This window comes from Platalea leucorodia, assembly GCF_965183815.1.
Source record: "Platalea leucorodia genome assembly, contig: HAP1_HAP1_SCAFFOLD_46, whole genome shotgun sequence".
Classification (NCBI taxonomy): Eukaryota; Metazoa; Chordata; class Aves; order Pelecaniformes; family Threskiornithidae; genus Platalea; species Platalea leucorodia.
Window position 1 is genome coordinate 261,488 of NW_028121454.1, and position 15,941 is coordinate 277,428.

The window sequence follows — 15,941 nt, forward strand, 5'->3', positions numbered from 1 at the left end:
GGCAAATGGTCCCGCTGCATCCCCGGGGAACTGGAAATACATTGTTTTAGCATTGTCCATGGGGCTAAAAAAGACGGTTGGGTTATTATTCATCCGGCCGGTGCAATACCAGGCCCTGGAGTTGGTTTTCCATTCACAGGTTTCCTTGTAGACATGGTCCCGAGATTGTTGGAGAATTAACATTTTATTTACCCAGTACCCTCTGAACCCTCGACTGCGTCCAGCATTATCAGGCCACACCCATATGGAGATAGCCCTATCTGCATTTACCAACTTGTTCGTAAGTGTCCACTGGCACTTGCTTTCTCCCACACAGACCCCTCCCTTTTGAGTACGATTTCAACAATATTGCCCCACAGCAGGAAATTGAACTGGCCATGTTCCACTCTCACCCCAAGCATCATTCGTGGTTTCACTATAATTACAATTTGGGCTGGAGTGAGGGCTGTGGACGCCCGAGGCCAACTTGACAGCCCCAGAGGTCCCCCACAAACCCAGCAATGACTGAAAGTAAAAGCTCGGCTTACAGCTTTGGCTAACAGTACAAATTCATTGTCCTTGAAGGGATCAAACGGGTCAGGGGAGGGTGAAGGAATTAGTCCTCCGCTGCTTTTATAGCTACATTCCCAAACTAGTATAACCACGAATAACACGTGCATCCTGATCTTCGGGTGGTGTGTGTCCACATCAGCTGCTCCCTCCTGAAAAACAAAAGTAGAAGCAAACCCACTTCTCGGGTCAGAAGGAAGGAACAGTCCATTTAGCATGAATTTTGCTATGCATTGGTAAATCTTCGCCCCCGCCCCTGTGGGAATTGCTTCCAGCTCCTGTGCTAGGGTGTGGTGGGCTAAGGTGGGGGAGTGCTTGTATCCCTGAGGGAGCCTTGTAAAGGTGTACTGTTGCCCCGCCCAGGTAAAAGCAAAGGGGTCCTGGTCCTGGGGCTGCAGGGGGACCGTAAAGAACATGTCTTTAACATCAATCGTTGCCATAATTGGGTGTGATTGCTCTTGAATGGCGGCTATGAGCTTGGCAATGTTCGGCACAGCGGCTGTTAATGGGCTGGTGTTGGCATTGAGCCTCCGGTAACCTACTGTTAACCTCCATTTGCCCTTTCGTTTTTGGACCGGCCATACCGGGGAGTTAAAGGTGGAGCGGGTGGGAACTATAATCCCCTGCCCCTTTAAGTCCTCCAGCACTGGCGCGATTCCATCTCTTGCTCCTATCATCGGTAGCGGGTAGGGTTTTGCATTTGTCAGTTTGGAAGGGGGGAGGGCAGGCGCCGTTTGCAAGAGGTGCACCCCCGCGCCGGGGGCTTCGGCCAACCGCCTGATCCGCGGGACGCCGAAAGACCACGAGTTTCCCTGGGCGTCGCGCCACTGTCTGCCCTTTAAAACGTCTATGCCCAAGAGGTTCATTTGAAAGGATCCTATGGCCACCATAGTATTTACAGGGCCGTCCTCCCCTGGTAACCATAGAGACACTGGGGTCATAGGTACCGACTGTGTTTTTCCCAGAGCATTTGAAACAATCACGTTTCTCGAGGGTACCGAGATCCCGCATCATTCTGCTTCTGTTCGACTCAGTGCAGTGATTTGTGCCCCCGTGTCGATTAAAAAGGTTACCGGTCCTTCGAAGCTCCCCGTGGTTGTGGAACCCATGAGAACGTCCCCGTGGTGGTGGAACCCATCAGAACCTCCCCGTGGTGGTGGAACCCATCAGAACCTCCCCGTGGCCCTGGAACCAATCAGAATGCCCCCGTGGCAGTGGCCCTGCGCCTTAGAAACTCCCCATGGTGGTGGAACCCAGCAGAACGTCCCCGTGGTCGTTGAACACATCAGAATCTCCCCGTGGTGGTGAAACCCATCAGAAGGTCGCCGTGGTGGTGACCCCACGCCTTAGAACCTCCCTGTGGTGGTGGAATCAATCAGAACGTCACCGTGGTCATGGCCTTAGAATCTCCCCGTGGTGGTGGAATGTGGCAATTAATCACAGACTCTGCGTATGAGTTTAGACGAAGACAAGCGAAAACATGTGAAGACGACGACAACGACAATGACAATGGCAATGGCAATGATAATAACACTTTATTTTTACAATCTATCCCTTTTATAATATGATCTAGTGTTCATGAGGAAGAAAAAGCCATTTCATTGGCTACTGTCTTGCGTCCACGCGTCTCTTCAGCATTACTTATTTGTTCTTCAAGCTGGTGCACACGAATTCCTGTTTCAGGGATGTATCCAATGTCATCCTTATTTTTCTGCCTTTGAGTTTCACAGGCTTGTTTGTAAGAAGCCTCAAGGCCACAGCTGCATTCCTGTGAACCTGTTTGTAACAAGCCTGAAGGGCACAGCTGCATCTCGTCTAAGTAAAACACTATCTCATTTATTCCTACACAACAGCTTTGCTCAAAGCAGGGGCAGCTGGGGCAGGTTGCCAAAAGCCATTGGGTCCAGCTGGGTTGAGAATATTTCCAAGGATGGAGACTCTCTGGGAAACCTGATCCAGTGTTTGACCTCCCTCACATTCAACAAGTGTTGTCTTGTGTTCAGATGGAATTTCATGGGGTTTAATCTCTTTTTCTGTCACTGGGTACCACTGAGAAGAGTCTGGATCCCTCTTCTTCACTCCCTCCCATCAGGTTTTTTTACACTTTAATGAGATTCCCCCCGAGCCTTCTCTTCTCTAGGCTGAACGGTCCCAGCTCTTTCAGCCTCTCTTCATGTGAAAGATGCTCTGGTCCTCAGTCATCTTCATGGCCCAGAGCCAGCCTCGTGTCTGCAAGTTCTCAATTTCGTTGCACTGAGGAGCCCAGAACTGGACCCAGCACTCCAGGTATTGCCTCACCAGTGCTGAGGAGAGGGGGAAGGATCACCTGCCTCTGCCTGCTGCCCCTCCTAATGCAGCCAAGGATGCTGATTGCCTTCTACACCATGAGGGCACATTGCTGTCTGATGTCACACTTCTTGTCCACCGGGACCTGCAGGTCCTATTCCGTAAAGGACCTTGCATTTCCCTTTGTGGAACTTCATGAGGATCTCCTCTGAACCACTTCTCCAGCCTGTTGAGGTCCCTCGGAATCCCAGTGCAACCCTCTGGTTTATCAGCCACTCCTCCCAGTATCCTGTCATCTGTTAACTCCCTGAGGGTGCCCTCGCTCTCATTCTCCAGACCAGTAAGAGATTAAACAATATGGGCCCTAATATTGGACCCAGGGGAACACCATTAGTGACTTGCCTCCCGCTGGAGTTTGTGTTGCAGGTCACAAAAGCTGTGAGCCCAGCAAGTCAGCCAGTTTGCCATTGCCCTCACTTTCCCCTTCTCTAGTCCATTCTTGGTCTAGGAGGGTGTTATGGGAGCCTGGCTGAGCAGCTCCACAGCTCCTCCTGCTCGTCCTCCTTGAAGACAGGACTGACACACGCTTTCTTCCAGTCCTCAGAAGTCTCACCCAAAAGCCATGGGACCTTTCAGAGGTGACCAAGAGTGGCTTCACAATGACATTGGCCACATTGCTAAGCCCTCACGAGCACATCTTGTCAGCTCCCATGGCCTTGTTTATATCTGGTTTCTCTAAAGGTTCCCTAACCTGATCCTCCTCCACCAGACTTGCCCTCTGGTCTCAGGGGCCTGGGATTCCTGAAGGCCGGTCTCACCAAGAAGGCACTGGATGCCTTGGCCCTTTCTGCATCCTCTGTCATTACAGCCCCAGCCCCATTTAGCAGCAGGCCCGTGTTTTGTCCCAGCCTTCCTTCTGCTGCTGATGTCACTGTAGAAGCTGCTCTTGTTCTTCAAAGTCCTCCACAGATGCAACTTCAGGTGGGCTTTGGCTTTCCAAGCCCATTCTCTGCATTCTTGGGAAGTTATCGTTGATGGTCTCCAGAAACCACCTGGATTGCATGTGTCCTGCCCTGTTGTCCTTCCAGCAAATATCAGGGTGGTTCAAGTACTCATGAGGACCAGGGCCTGTGAATGTGGGGTTTCTGCCTGTTGCCTGAAGAAGGCCTCCTCTGGTGCTTCCTGCTCAGGTGCTCTGTACCGGGCACCCTCTACAACATCAGCGATGCTGGTCTGCCTGCTAATCCTGACCCATAAGCTCCCAGCTAGCTCATTACCCATCCCAAGGCAGAGCTCCATGCGTTCCTGCTGACCTCTCCGATAAAGGGCAGCTCCCTCTCCTTTCCTTCCCAAAAAGCTTGGATCCTGCCTGCATGTGCTTGAGGTCTTTGTCCCCTTGGCCATGGCAGCTGTTTGTGGTACCGACGTCTACGAGGAGACAGGTTGCTCTCATGGCACTGGGGCCTTATTGTCTCCTTGCAGCCCCTGGGAAGGACGGCCACTGCCATACTCTTGTCCTTCACTAAGCACTGCACATCCCACATCACCCTGCCCCAGGAAGAGCCCTGTCATGGTTTAACCCCAACCAGCACCTAAGAACCACACAGCCGCTCGCTCATTCCCCCAAGGTGGGATGGGGTAGAGAATCCGAAGAGTAAAAGGGAGAAAACTCGTGGGTTGAGATAAAGACAGTTTAATAGGGAAAGCAAAAGCCGCACGCACAAGCAGAGCAAAGCAAGGAATTCATTCACTACTTCCCATCGGCCGGCAGGAGTTCAGCCATCCCCAGGAAAGCAGGGCTCCATCACGCGTAACGGATACTAGGGAAGACAAACACCATCACACTGAACACCCCCCCCTTCCTTCTTCTTCCCCTAGCTGTATAGGCTGAGCATGACGTCATATGGTATGGAATAGCCCTTTGGCCAGTCTGTGCCCCCTCCCAGCTTCTTGTGCACCTGGCAGAGCGTGGGAAGTTGAAAAGTCCCTGACTGGTGTAAGCACTACTTGGCAACAAGTTAGCACTCCTTTAGCAACAACTAAAACATCAGTGTGTTATCAACATTATTCTCATCCTAAATCCAAAACACAGCACTCTAGGAGCTACTAGGAAGAAAATTAACTCTATCCCAGCTGAAACCAGGACACAAATACAGGGGAAGGTCAATATTTCTTCTCCCTCAATTAATATACTTCCTAGACATTCCCATTTCACGTCATGGCAGAAAGACACCATCATTTTATTAAAAGTTTTCAATCATTTCAGCTGATGAAAGTTTCAAGCAGTTCTTCCCCTTCCCAGGCAGAGCTCAGCTGTCTGCCCGTGGATCTCGAGTGACTCTTGTAGAGGTCCCGGTGTAGCTGAGGCGTTTCCCTGCGACTGGCCACTGTCACACAGGACAGGAGGTCTCCTGCAGGAGACCAGAGCCCCTCGGGAGCTGCTGAGAGAGGCCAGGCAGAGGACACCTGCACTGGCACCAGGCATCTGTGTCCCTGTAACGTAAGACATCCGTATCCCTGCAGCTACATGCCACCCCGGTTCTGAGAATCATTTATTCTTTCAAAATAGTAATTTAAAACAAAAAAGCTCATGAAATCCCCCAAAGACTGGTACATTACAAGAAAACAAAGCTAAACTAGGAGGAAATGAACACAAAGACTTAAAAAAAAAAAAAAAAAAAAAAGCTGAAAATTGTATTAAAACATTTTCTTTGTTTTAGATCTTTCCTCATTTCTTCTTTGTTTCATTTTTATTGGTATTTTCTAAGCCTTTCTATCCCAATCAGGCCTGCAGCATAAAAGAAGATATTTCTATGACTTGCAGAGATCCAAATGTGTTCAAACTCCACCAAGACCCACCAAGGGCACAGACCAGCCTCCTCTCTCCTGCACCTGCATGTCTCAGTTCCCTGCCAGGAGACAGGGCTCTACACCACACACCCACTGGAGCACGTCCCTGCCGTGCATGGTCACACAGCTCAGCTAACATTGGTGCTGTCCTCTCCTGGGCACCTTCCAGCCCAGCCCAGACCTTTGACAGCTCTCCCCACCTCCCCTGCCCCCTCCCCAGCCCAGCAGAGCAGCCCAGCCTGGGCTGGCCCCACGGCAGTGCCCACCGCAGGGTGCTGCAGAGCTCTGGGCACTCACCCCACAGCCCCAGCCCCTCTGAAGGGCACAGCAGCTCCTGGGGGGCAGAGAAGGGTCAGCCTCCCCATCAGCCCAGGGCTGCAGGCTCACCATGGCATGAGGAAATGGAGGTTAGTGAAGCCAAAGAGCTCCTGGTCTGGGGTCCAGGAGCTCCCCAGCACAGACTGCCTCTGCCAGCTCAGTGCCAGCCCTTCTCCCCAGGCCAGAACAAGAGTCCTGGTCAGGGCACAGAGCAGCCTGCCCCGAGTGGGTGCCTGCAGAAAGAGGTTTCTCTTTCTCATGGATTTCTCCCTGCAGGCATGGAAATGCTCCCTTGCTCTTCTCCCTGGACATCCCTTTCCCCAGGTGGGCATGTCCAGGCTGGCCTGGCCAGCCTGTCTTGGTTCCCACCCCGTGCTCTCCACAGCGCCCTGAGCTGGCAGTGCTGCTCTGAAAAGGGCAGATCCTGCTGTGGTCCATGGCCATGGCTCTAGGGAAGCAGCAGCCGTGGTGTGAAGGTGGCAGAAAGAATCTGTCCACTGAGGCAGCAAGGGGCAGCCCCAAGATCCACATGTGCCTGCTCCTCCATGTGGCAGCTGGACCTGTGGCTCCTTGGCCCCTCCTGGATGCTGGGGCTGCACCCCCAGCTCCAGAGGAGATGTAAGAGATGGGAGCAGAGACAAATAATTTGCAGCTGCATTCTTTATTGTGTTTACCTGCACAGGGAGGCTGGTTCCATATGCACATGAAGTCTTTCAGGGAGGAAAACACTGGTAGGGGGGTACGAATAATAATATTTACATGGAAGTCCTATAAGAAGTATAATAAAAAAAGAGAAAACAGGACAGATAAGATCAAAAGAACATCCAAGCTTTTCCTGAGGATGATGAACAATTACTGAAGCTGCGGAAGTCTGTGTTCAAATGGTTTCCACAGGGCCTCCTGGATATCTTTGTTCCTCATGCTGTAGATGACAGGGTTCACTGCTGGAGGCACCACAGTGTACAGCACTGCCACCACCAGATCCAGGGATGAGGAGGAGATGGAGGGGGGCTTCAGGTGGGCAAACATTACAGTGCTGAGGAAAAGGGAAACCACAGCCAGGTGAGGGAGGCACGTGGAAAAGGCTTTGTGCTGTCCCTGCTCAGAAGGGATCCTCAGCACGGCCCTGAAGATCTGCACATAGGACACTACAATGAATACAAAACACCCAAATGCTAAAGACGCGCTAACCACAAGGAGCCCAACTTCCCTGAGGTAGGCATGTGAGCAGGAGAGCTTGAGGATCTGGGGGATTTCACAGAAGAACTGGTCCAGGACATTGCCTTGGCAGAGAGGTAGGGAATATATATATTGGCAGTGTGCAGCACAGCACTGAGAAACCCAGTGCCCCAGGCAGCTGCTGCCATGTGGACACAAGCTCTGCTGCCCAGGAGGGTCCCGTAGTGCAGGGGTTTGCAGATGGCCACATAGCGGTCATAGGCCATGACAGTGAGAAGACAGAATTCTCCGCCAATGAAGAAGAGAAAGAAAAAGACCTGTGCAGCACATCCCAAGTAGGAGATGGCCCTGGTGTCCCACAGGGAACTGGCCATGGCTTTGGGGAGAGTGGTGGAGATGGAGGCCAGGTCTATGAGGGAGAGGTTGAGGAGGAAGAAGTACATGGGGGTGTGGAGGCGGTGGTCACAGGCTACGGCGGTGATGATGAGTCCGTTGCCCAGGAGGGCAGCCAGGTAGATGGCCAGGAAGAGCCAGAAGTGCAAGAGCTGCAGCTCCCGTGTGTCTGCCAATGCCAGGAGGAGGAACTGGGTGATGGAGCTGCTGTTGGACATCTGCTGCTTCTGGGCATGGATACTGCCAAAGGACATAAAACAAAAAAATTTAGAGAAGATTCTCTGAGCAAAATTTCATTCGTTCACTGTGAAATACCTAAAGGTGCTTTTCTTTCCTGGGGGACTCTTACACAGCTCCAAAGCTTCAGCTCTGGTTTGTGCTGGCTGAGTGTGCTGTGCAGAGCCGTGCCCTCTCCCCAGGGGCTCCTGAAGGGTCAGCCCTGCTTTCCAGCAATGACCCATGGAGGCAGCAACAGCCCAGGGTGTTTGGAGGGAGGCTTCCTGGGGAGGGGTTCCCTGTGCTGCACTAGAGCGGAGGGCAAAAAGCCCAGAAGGACGCTTTCTTCCCCAGAGGAAGGTGGGAGATGAGGTGCAGCAAAAGGGTCTCGTTACACTGTGTTTTAGTATTCAGACACCCCCATCCCACTTGGGAAATGTTCTTGGAAGGGGTCACATTCCCCATTGCCCCATTGCCTCAGTGCAAACCTCCGTCAGTGCTCCCATCCAGGAGGGCTGCTCTGTCCATCAGCCTGGTGCCCAGCTGCTCTGGGCTTGCACCGCTCTCAGCTGCAGGAGGGCTGCACCCAGAGGTTGCTCTGCAAAAGACACTGGCCTGTCCTGGGAGCAGAGGGGTGCTGTGCCAGGTGCAGAGTTCAAAACACCTCTCCTTTCCAGCACAGCTCTGCAGAGTGTGAGGAAGAGGACAGGACAAGGATGCTGATTGGCATGGGCAGATCGGGTGCTCTCAGACATCTCCAAGGTCCTACAGGAGAGCTGTGCCCTTCTGGAGGGATGCTCACAGCCCCGCAGGACTCCCTGTGCAGCGGAATCCGGTGTCTTAAGGCGCTGTCTGCTAAGGGAAGCAGTGTCTCATTGCCCAAGCACTGAGTGCAGTGTCCCGAGCCTGGAAAATGAAGAGAGGCCTTGGGCACCTTGGTCCCATGGAAACACCTCCAGGGCAGCGCCCTCCAGGTCAGAGCCAGAGCAGGCACGCCACACCCCCACCCCTTGCCCCACACCACCACCGTTCCTGCCAGGGACCCCACGAGCAGGAAGAAGAGCAGCACAAGCAGGTGGAGGACCAAAGCAGAACTCTGTGACTCTCCTCCCAAGGGAAGCAAGGAGAGGAGAGGCGGCCGGGCACTCAGGAAAGCCTTCTCCTTACCCAGCAGAGCACAGCACCTCCCAGTTAGCAAAAGCCCAGGGCAGTCGCTCGCAGCCCCTTTGCCCTGCAGAGGGAAGCGGCCACGTGTCAGGAGAGATGCCCCTCTGCTGTGCCAGAGCTCTGGCTGCACAGGAGGCAACTCCTGCCCGGGACCACACAGCCTTGAGGGCAGAGGCTGTGCTGGGTGGGAGACGAGAGCAGGGGTCTTGCGCAGAGGCAGGTGTCTGCATTGGAGGGGATGACAGGGAGCTTCCCAACTTCTCCCTCCCATGGCATTTGGGGTTGGAGGTTCCTAGAGCTCTCGGCCCATGTCTCTGCTGCCTGGAGCTATCCCTGCCGGGAACTGTTGCTCTGCCCTCCAGTTTTTCCCTGTCAGGGATCACAGACCCCATCACCCACTCCTGTCTGCTCAGCTCTGACCTCAAGAAACCTCCCAGCTCCAGGCACTCTCTAGAGGTACTCCCCGCTTGCAGGCAGGAAGGAGCAGGTCAGAGAAACCCTGCTGAGGACAGCAAAGGAGATGCTGGTGCTCTCTGGAGGGAGAGGAGTGGATGCAAGCAGTTGCCTTGCCTCCTACCAGACCTCCTGATCTCTCAGGGTGGCACCTCAGGACTCTCAGGCTCCCTCTCCAAACGCAGCAGCGCCTTTTCCCCTTTGTCCTGAAACAGCTGGAAACTGAAAGCACAGCCTCAGGAAAGCTCTTTAGCTTTCAGGGATCCCCTGCCTTGCTCTTCCTCTGCAGAAGTCCCCTCTGAAATGCCCTGGGCAGCTCTGGCTGCACACCCTGCCCTCACCCCTTCCCCCTGGTCTAACATGAGCCCCTGGGCTGGGAGGCCTCCTCACAGACCCTGGAGCCTATGAACGCTTTCGGAGACCCTTCCCGCAAGGGCAGCTGCATTGCCCTGCACCAAGAGACTCACCGTGTCAAGGGCTGCAAAGGTTTCTTCCCTTGCAGCTCCCCTCTCTCCTCCCACTCCAGGCTGCCTTTAATCGCGCTCTGCCCTACTCCTTTGCCCAGAGCCCTGCTGCGCTTGGCAGAGGAGTTGCTCCTCGGCAGAGCTGTCTCTCTGCACTGCTGCCTGCTTACCAGGAGCTCCCTCCACCCCAGGAGCCTGTCTCAGCCCCGGAGGAGGGGACCTGCCCAAGACGCCACTTTCTCTGCCCCCACCCCACTCGGCACTCCCTCCAGGGGTCCCTGGGGCTCTCCAGGAACCTGCTTGGGAAGAGACTGAAGGAATCACCGCTGTTGCCTGTCTCACCTCTGCAGAGACGTTTCTTTGCAGCAGTGGCCTTGCTGCTCTCTGGGACACAGTTAGGTCTGAGAATTCCCCTTCCTTGGCCCATCATGAGACAGGACACCTGGAGACTGCCAGGGAGGCATCTCCTTTAGCCATGCTGAGGGAAGGCAATCAGCTGAGTCAGTGGAGGCATCTCATGCTGGATTTGTAGTGGTGGGGCTGGAAGGGACCTCAGCTGCCTCCCATGCCTGCCACAAACTCCCAGGAGGTGGGATTCCTCTTGCTTCTGTCATGGCGTCTGTTAGAAATAGGCACCTGCACTCCTTTCCTACAGTCCCATGGTCATCCCCCTGTCACTCCAGAAACACAGATGGGTTCTGCCCCTTTATAGCTTGATGGCATGAGGGTACAGTGTTTACCGGTGTCCATTAGAGCCTTATAATCCTGCGGGTCTCATGTTCCAGGCCATCGAATCCACACAGTCCAGTAAACCCGGTTTTCCCTTTCCTCCACCTGGCTGGAGGCAGGGCCCCTTCTAATCCTGGTCATAGCATTCATAGAATCATAGAATCATAGAATCATAGAATGGTTTGGGTGGGAAGGGACCTTTAAAGGTCATCTAGTTAAACCCCCCTGCAATGGGCAGGGACTTCTACAACTAGATCAGGTTGCTCAGAGCCCCATCTAGCCTCTCCTTGAATGTTTCCAAAGATGGGGCATCTACCACCTCTCTGGGAAACGCATTAAAGTGTTTCACTTCCCTCATTGTGAAAAATTTTTCCTTGTGTTCAATCTAAATCTACCCTCCTACTGCAGCCTTCTCTTCTCCAGGCTGAACACCCCGAGCTCTTTCAGCCTTTCCTCATAGCAGAGGTGTTCCATCCCTCGGATCATTTTTGTGGCCCTCTTCTGGACCCACTCCAACAGGTCCATGTCCTTCCTGTGCTGAGGACTCCAGAGCTGGACGCAGGACTCCATGTAGGGTCTCACCAGAGCAGAGTAGAGGGGCAGAATCCCCTCCCTCGACCTGCTGGCCACACTTCTTTTGATGCAGCCCAGGATACGGTTGGCTTTCTGGGCTGAGAGAGCACATTGCCGGCTCATGTCCAGCTTTTCATCTACCAGTCCCCCCAAGTCCTTCTCCTCAGGGCTGCTCTCAATCCCTTCATCCCCCAGCCTGTACTGATACTGGGAGTTGCCCCCACACAGGTGCAGGACCTTGCACTTGGCCTTGTTGAACCTCATGAGGTTCACATGGGCCCACTTCTCAAGCTTGTCCAGGTCCCTCTGGATGGCAACCTGTCCCTCGGGGGTGTTATGTGCACCGCTCAGCTTGGTGGCATCTCAAAACTTGCACTCAGTCGCACTATTCATGTCCTTGATAAAGACATTAAACACTACTGGTCCCAGTATGGACCCCTGAGGGACACTACTCGTGCATTGGGTATCTCCAGGGGTGGTCTCCACTCCAAGGTGGGCTTTGACTAGATGACCTCCAGCACCTACAACCTCTCTTCTTCCTCTTGGATTTGACCTTGAAGCTATCGCAGGATTTCTGATGTCTCCACTGGAGTGGTTGTCTTCTCAGTCAACACCCAAGGTTGAGCTTGAGGCCTTCTAAAGATCTAATGGCCACCTGGCACCACCTGAGGAGGACAAGCCTTGAGCCCACCCAAGCTCAGGTGAAGACCTGGGCAGAGGCTTCCCTCCAAGGAAGGCTGGATGAGGTGAGGGGGAGTCTCAGCCCAGGGCTGAAGGTGCTGGGGGAGGTGGGACTGGCCCACAGCAAGGTGAAGGTCAAGAAGCGGGGCTGCAGCTGGGGCCAGAGGACACATGGGGCATGGCATAGTGGAGGGAAGGGAGGGAGGGGTATGGCCAATGGACGCACTTAGGGGTGCCAAGGTTGCACTTAGGGGTCCAGGGGGGCTCTTAGGGGTCTGGAGGGCAGTTAGGGGTCTGTACAGGGATGAGACCCAGTCTATAAGGTTAGAGAGATCCAGTTTGTACGGGGACAGGGCCCAGTCTCTATGGGGATGGGGCCAGGGGATCCAGTTTGTACTGGGATGGGGCCCAGGCTGTACTGGCAGGAGTTAAAGGGATCCAGGCTGGACTGTGACGGGACACAGCCTGTACTGGGAAGGGATCCTGGGATCCATTTTGTACTAGGACGTGCCCAGTCTGTAATGGAAAAGGATAAAAGGATGCAGTCTGTACTGGGACAGGGCTCAGTCTGAGCTCGGCAATGTTAAAGGGATCCAGTTTGTACTGGGATGAGTCCCAGTCTGTGCTGGGAAGGGGACCAAGGGATCCAGTTTCTACTGGGACAGGGCAAAGTCTATGCTGGGAGGCGTTAAATGGATCCTGTTTGTACTGGAAGGGGGCTCAGTCTGTACTGGCAGGGGTTAAAAGGAACCAGTTTGGACTCGGACAGGGCCCAGTCTGTACTGGCAGGTATTAAATGTGTCCAGTTTGCACTGGGAGAGGCCCCATTCTGTACTGGGAGGTGTTTGAGGGATCGACTTTGTACTGGGAGGGGGCCCAGTCTGTACTGGGAGAGGTAAAGTGATCAGGTTTGTACTGGGATGGGGCCCAGTCTGTACTGGGAGGGGTTAAAGGGAACCACTTTGGACTCGGACAGGGTCCATTCTGTACCATGAGGGGTTAACAGGATCCAGTTTATAATGTGACAAGGCCCAGTCTTTACTAGGAGTGGTTAAATGGACGCAGGTTCTGCTTGGAGGGGGGTCAGTCTGTACTGAGAGGGGTTAAAGGGTTCCAGTTTGTACTGGGACTGGTCCCAGTCTGTACTGGAAGGAGTTCAGGGGATCCTCTTTGTACTGGGAGGGGGGGCCCAGTCTGTACTGGGAGGGGATCAGGGCATGCATTTTATAATGGGACAGGGCCCAGTCTCTGCTGCAGGGCATTAAAGGGAACCAGTTTGTACTGGGACAGGGCCCACTCTGTACTGAGAGAGGTTAAAGGGATCCAGTTTGTACTGGGACTGGTCCCAGTCTGTACTGGAAGGAGTTCAGAAAAAGAAATCTATGTAATAGCTGAAAAAGTCTTAATTTCCAGCTTTTCATGACTTTTTAAACAAATTTTGCTGATCCCTGAGGGATGCTGCTAGTATCTGGCTCCTTGGAGGACTTTGTACCACTGACAGATTTGTTCCTGATCATCCAGCCAACTTCCCACCCACCGCATCATCCACTTCTTCAGTCCAGATGTCAACAATCCGCTCTAGGGAGACCACGGGAAACCACATGCAAGGACTTGCAAAAGTCCAGGTACACAGCATGCCCTTCTTTCCCCTCCCACATGGGTTCAGCAATCCTTTTCTTCTCCTTCAAGTGATGGAGATAGCTGCAAGAGCATTTGCCCTGCCACCTTCCCAGGGACTGAGGTGAAGCTGACCAACCTGTAACACTCCCGGTCCTCCTTCTTGCCCTTCTTGAGGATGGCTTTGATATTTGCCTTTTCTGAGGACCTTGCAACCTCCCTGATCTCTCTGCCCCTTCCAAGATGTTTGAGAGAGGTCTCATGATGACACCAGCCAGCTCCACCAGCCAGCTCCACCAGCACCTCTCTGCTCCTTCCCACACCAAAAGCCTTCTTCATATCCCACCCTTCCAGGGGAGTGCCCAGGACACAGCACACACCAGTCCAGGTCCTCTGGGCTGGCTCAGAAGAGAGCCAGAAGTGATTTCTTCCTGCAGGCCCACAGCTCCAATGGTTTCTCTGTGCAGCTCACAGCTTCCCTGAGCATTTTTCTCAGTGCCCCCCAACCTTTCTAGTCCACAGGCTTAGATGAAGGGATTGAAGAGGGATGTGAGGATGGTGGAGAAAAAGGGTTTTGTCAAACTGTCTCAGGAGGGCTGTTCTGGGCATCACACCCCCAAGGCCGAGGGTGTCATAGAAAACAGTGGCACTAGTGAGGTGAGAGGAGCAGGTGGAGAAGGCTTTCTGCCTGCCCACGCTGGATGGGAGAGCTGCCCCGGGGAGGCATCTCTGATGCACACAGGATGACCATGTGAACAGGAAGGGGAGGATGGGGTCTAAAAAGCAGGTTATGAGAGCAAAGAGCACGAGTGTCACAGTGTCACTGCGTGAGAGCTCCAGCAATGGGGTGAAATCACAGAAGAAGTGGTCCGCTCCCCTGGGACCACACAACTGTATCTGGGACACGACTGACATTATGACTGTAGATGACAGAAATGCCCCTAGTGAAGGGGCAGCTGCCCTCTGGAGACAGACCTGCCGGTTCATGAGTCTTGTAGAGAGCAGGGGGTGGCACACAGCCCAGTACTGATCGTAGGGTGTGGTCACCAGTACTAAACACTCAGTGCATGCAAAAGGTGCAGGAAACAATACTAGCACCGTGATGAGCAGAGATGGTGCTGTCCCCAGTCATGCAGCTGGCCATCAGCTGGCGCAGGGTGGTGGGTCTGTGGAAGATCTCCAGGGAAGACAAATGGCCCAAGAAGAAGCCCATGGGGGTGTGCGGATGCTGGTTTGCCACCACGTGCATGATGATGAGGGTTTTCTCAAGCACAAACACTATGCAGGTCATGAGAGAGAGGGAAGAGATTTGCCTAAGGGCTGGGAATGTTCCCCATTCCGTAGATATGGGGGAGTGCATGATGGCCCCATTGCCCTTTCTCCACCTATGAGGAAGAATATTTGGTTCAGTTTTAGTTGCTTGGGTCTCAGACAGACAAGTCAATGCAAGTACATTTATTTTGTTTAATTAGAGAAGGAGTATAGCTCCTTATTGACACAGTCGGTGGGTCAGACTAGTGAGGAAGAGAATGAAGTAGAAGTGGGGTGTCCACATTTCTTTGTGGACAACATTATCACAAGTTAAAAAAGAAGAAAAGAAAAAACTTACCCAACAACAATGATAACAAGAATTAATCAAGAAAGGCTGGGCCTGTTATGAGTTACATTATGAGTCATATGTTGAAGAAGATGGACACTCTATAGCTCCTGGAGAACATCCAGTCATCAGTTTCCACATTGCTTCCTTGAGCTCCTGGTTCCTCAGGCTGTAGATGAGGGGGTTCACTGCTGGAGGCATCACTGAGTACAGAGCAGCAACCACTCGATTCAGGGATGGGGAGGAGGTGGAGGGGGGCTTCAGGTAGGCAAATGTGGCGGTGCTCAGAAACAGAGAGACCACGGCCAGGTGAGGGAGACACGTGGAAAAGGCTTTGTGCCGTCCCTGCTCAGAGGTGATCCTCAGCACAGCCCTGAAGATCTGCACATAGGACACCACAAGGAAAACAAAACACCCCAAAAAGACAAAAGTACTAAACACAAGAAGCCCCACTTCCCTGAGGTAGGCATCTGAGCAGGAGAGCTTGAGGATGTGGGGGATTTCACAGAAGAACTGGTCCAGGACATTGCCTTGGCAGAGAGGTAGGGAATATATATATTGGCAGTGTGCAGCACAGCACTGAGAAACCCAGTGCCCCAGGTAGCTGCTGCCATGTGGACACAAGCTCTGCTGCCCAGGAGGGTCCCATAGTGCAGGGGTTTGCAGATGGCCACGTAGCGGTCATAGGCCATGACAGTGAGGAGAGAAAACTCTGCTGAGATCAAGAAGGCGAGCATAAAGATCTGGGCAGCACACCCTTGGTAGGAAATGGCCCTGGTGTCCCACAGGGAATTGGCCATGGATTTTGGGAGAGTGTTGGAGATGGAGGCCAGGTCGAGGAGGGAGAGGTTGAGGAGGAAGAAGTACAT

At 53.4% G+C, this 15,941-nt stretch overlaps 1 protein-coding gene and 1 pseudogene across 2 annotated transcripts in view; both read right to left on the reverse strand.

The window, feature by feature from the left end:
• Positions 1 to 7,793, reverse strand: part of LOC309603297 (olfactory receptor 14J1-like) — a gene marked incomplete at both ends in the record, with an annotated part of 28,482 nt that extends 20,689 nt beyond the window's left edge. The window contains 2 exon segments of the mRNA XM_082338179.1: positions 6,958 to 7,311; positions 7,314 to 7,793. Of these exon segments, the coding sequence (XP_082194305.1) occupies positions 6,958 to 7,311; positions 7,314 to 7,793 (834 nt within the window).
• A 6,742-nt stretch (positions 7,794 to 14,535) lies between these two features.
• LOC309603276 (olfactory receptor 14C36-like) lies at positions 14,536 to 15,941 on the reverse strand (annotated as a pseudogene). The gene is made up of 2 exons: positions 15,284 to 15,941; positions 14,536 to 14,860 (listed from the first exon to the last, which is right to left on the reverse strand). The product of its transcript is annotated as an olfactory receptor 14C36-like (transcript).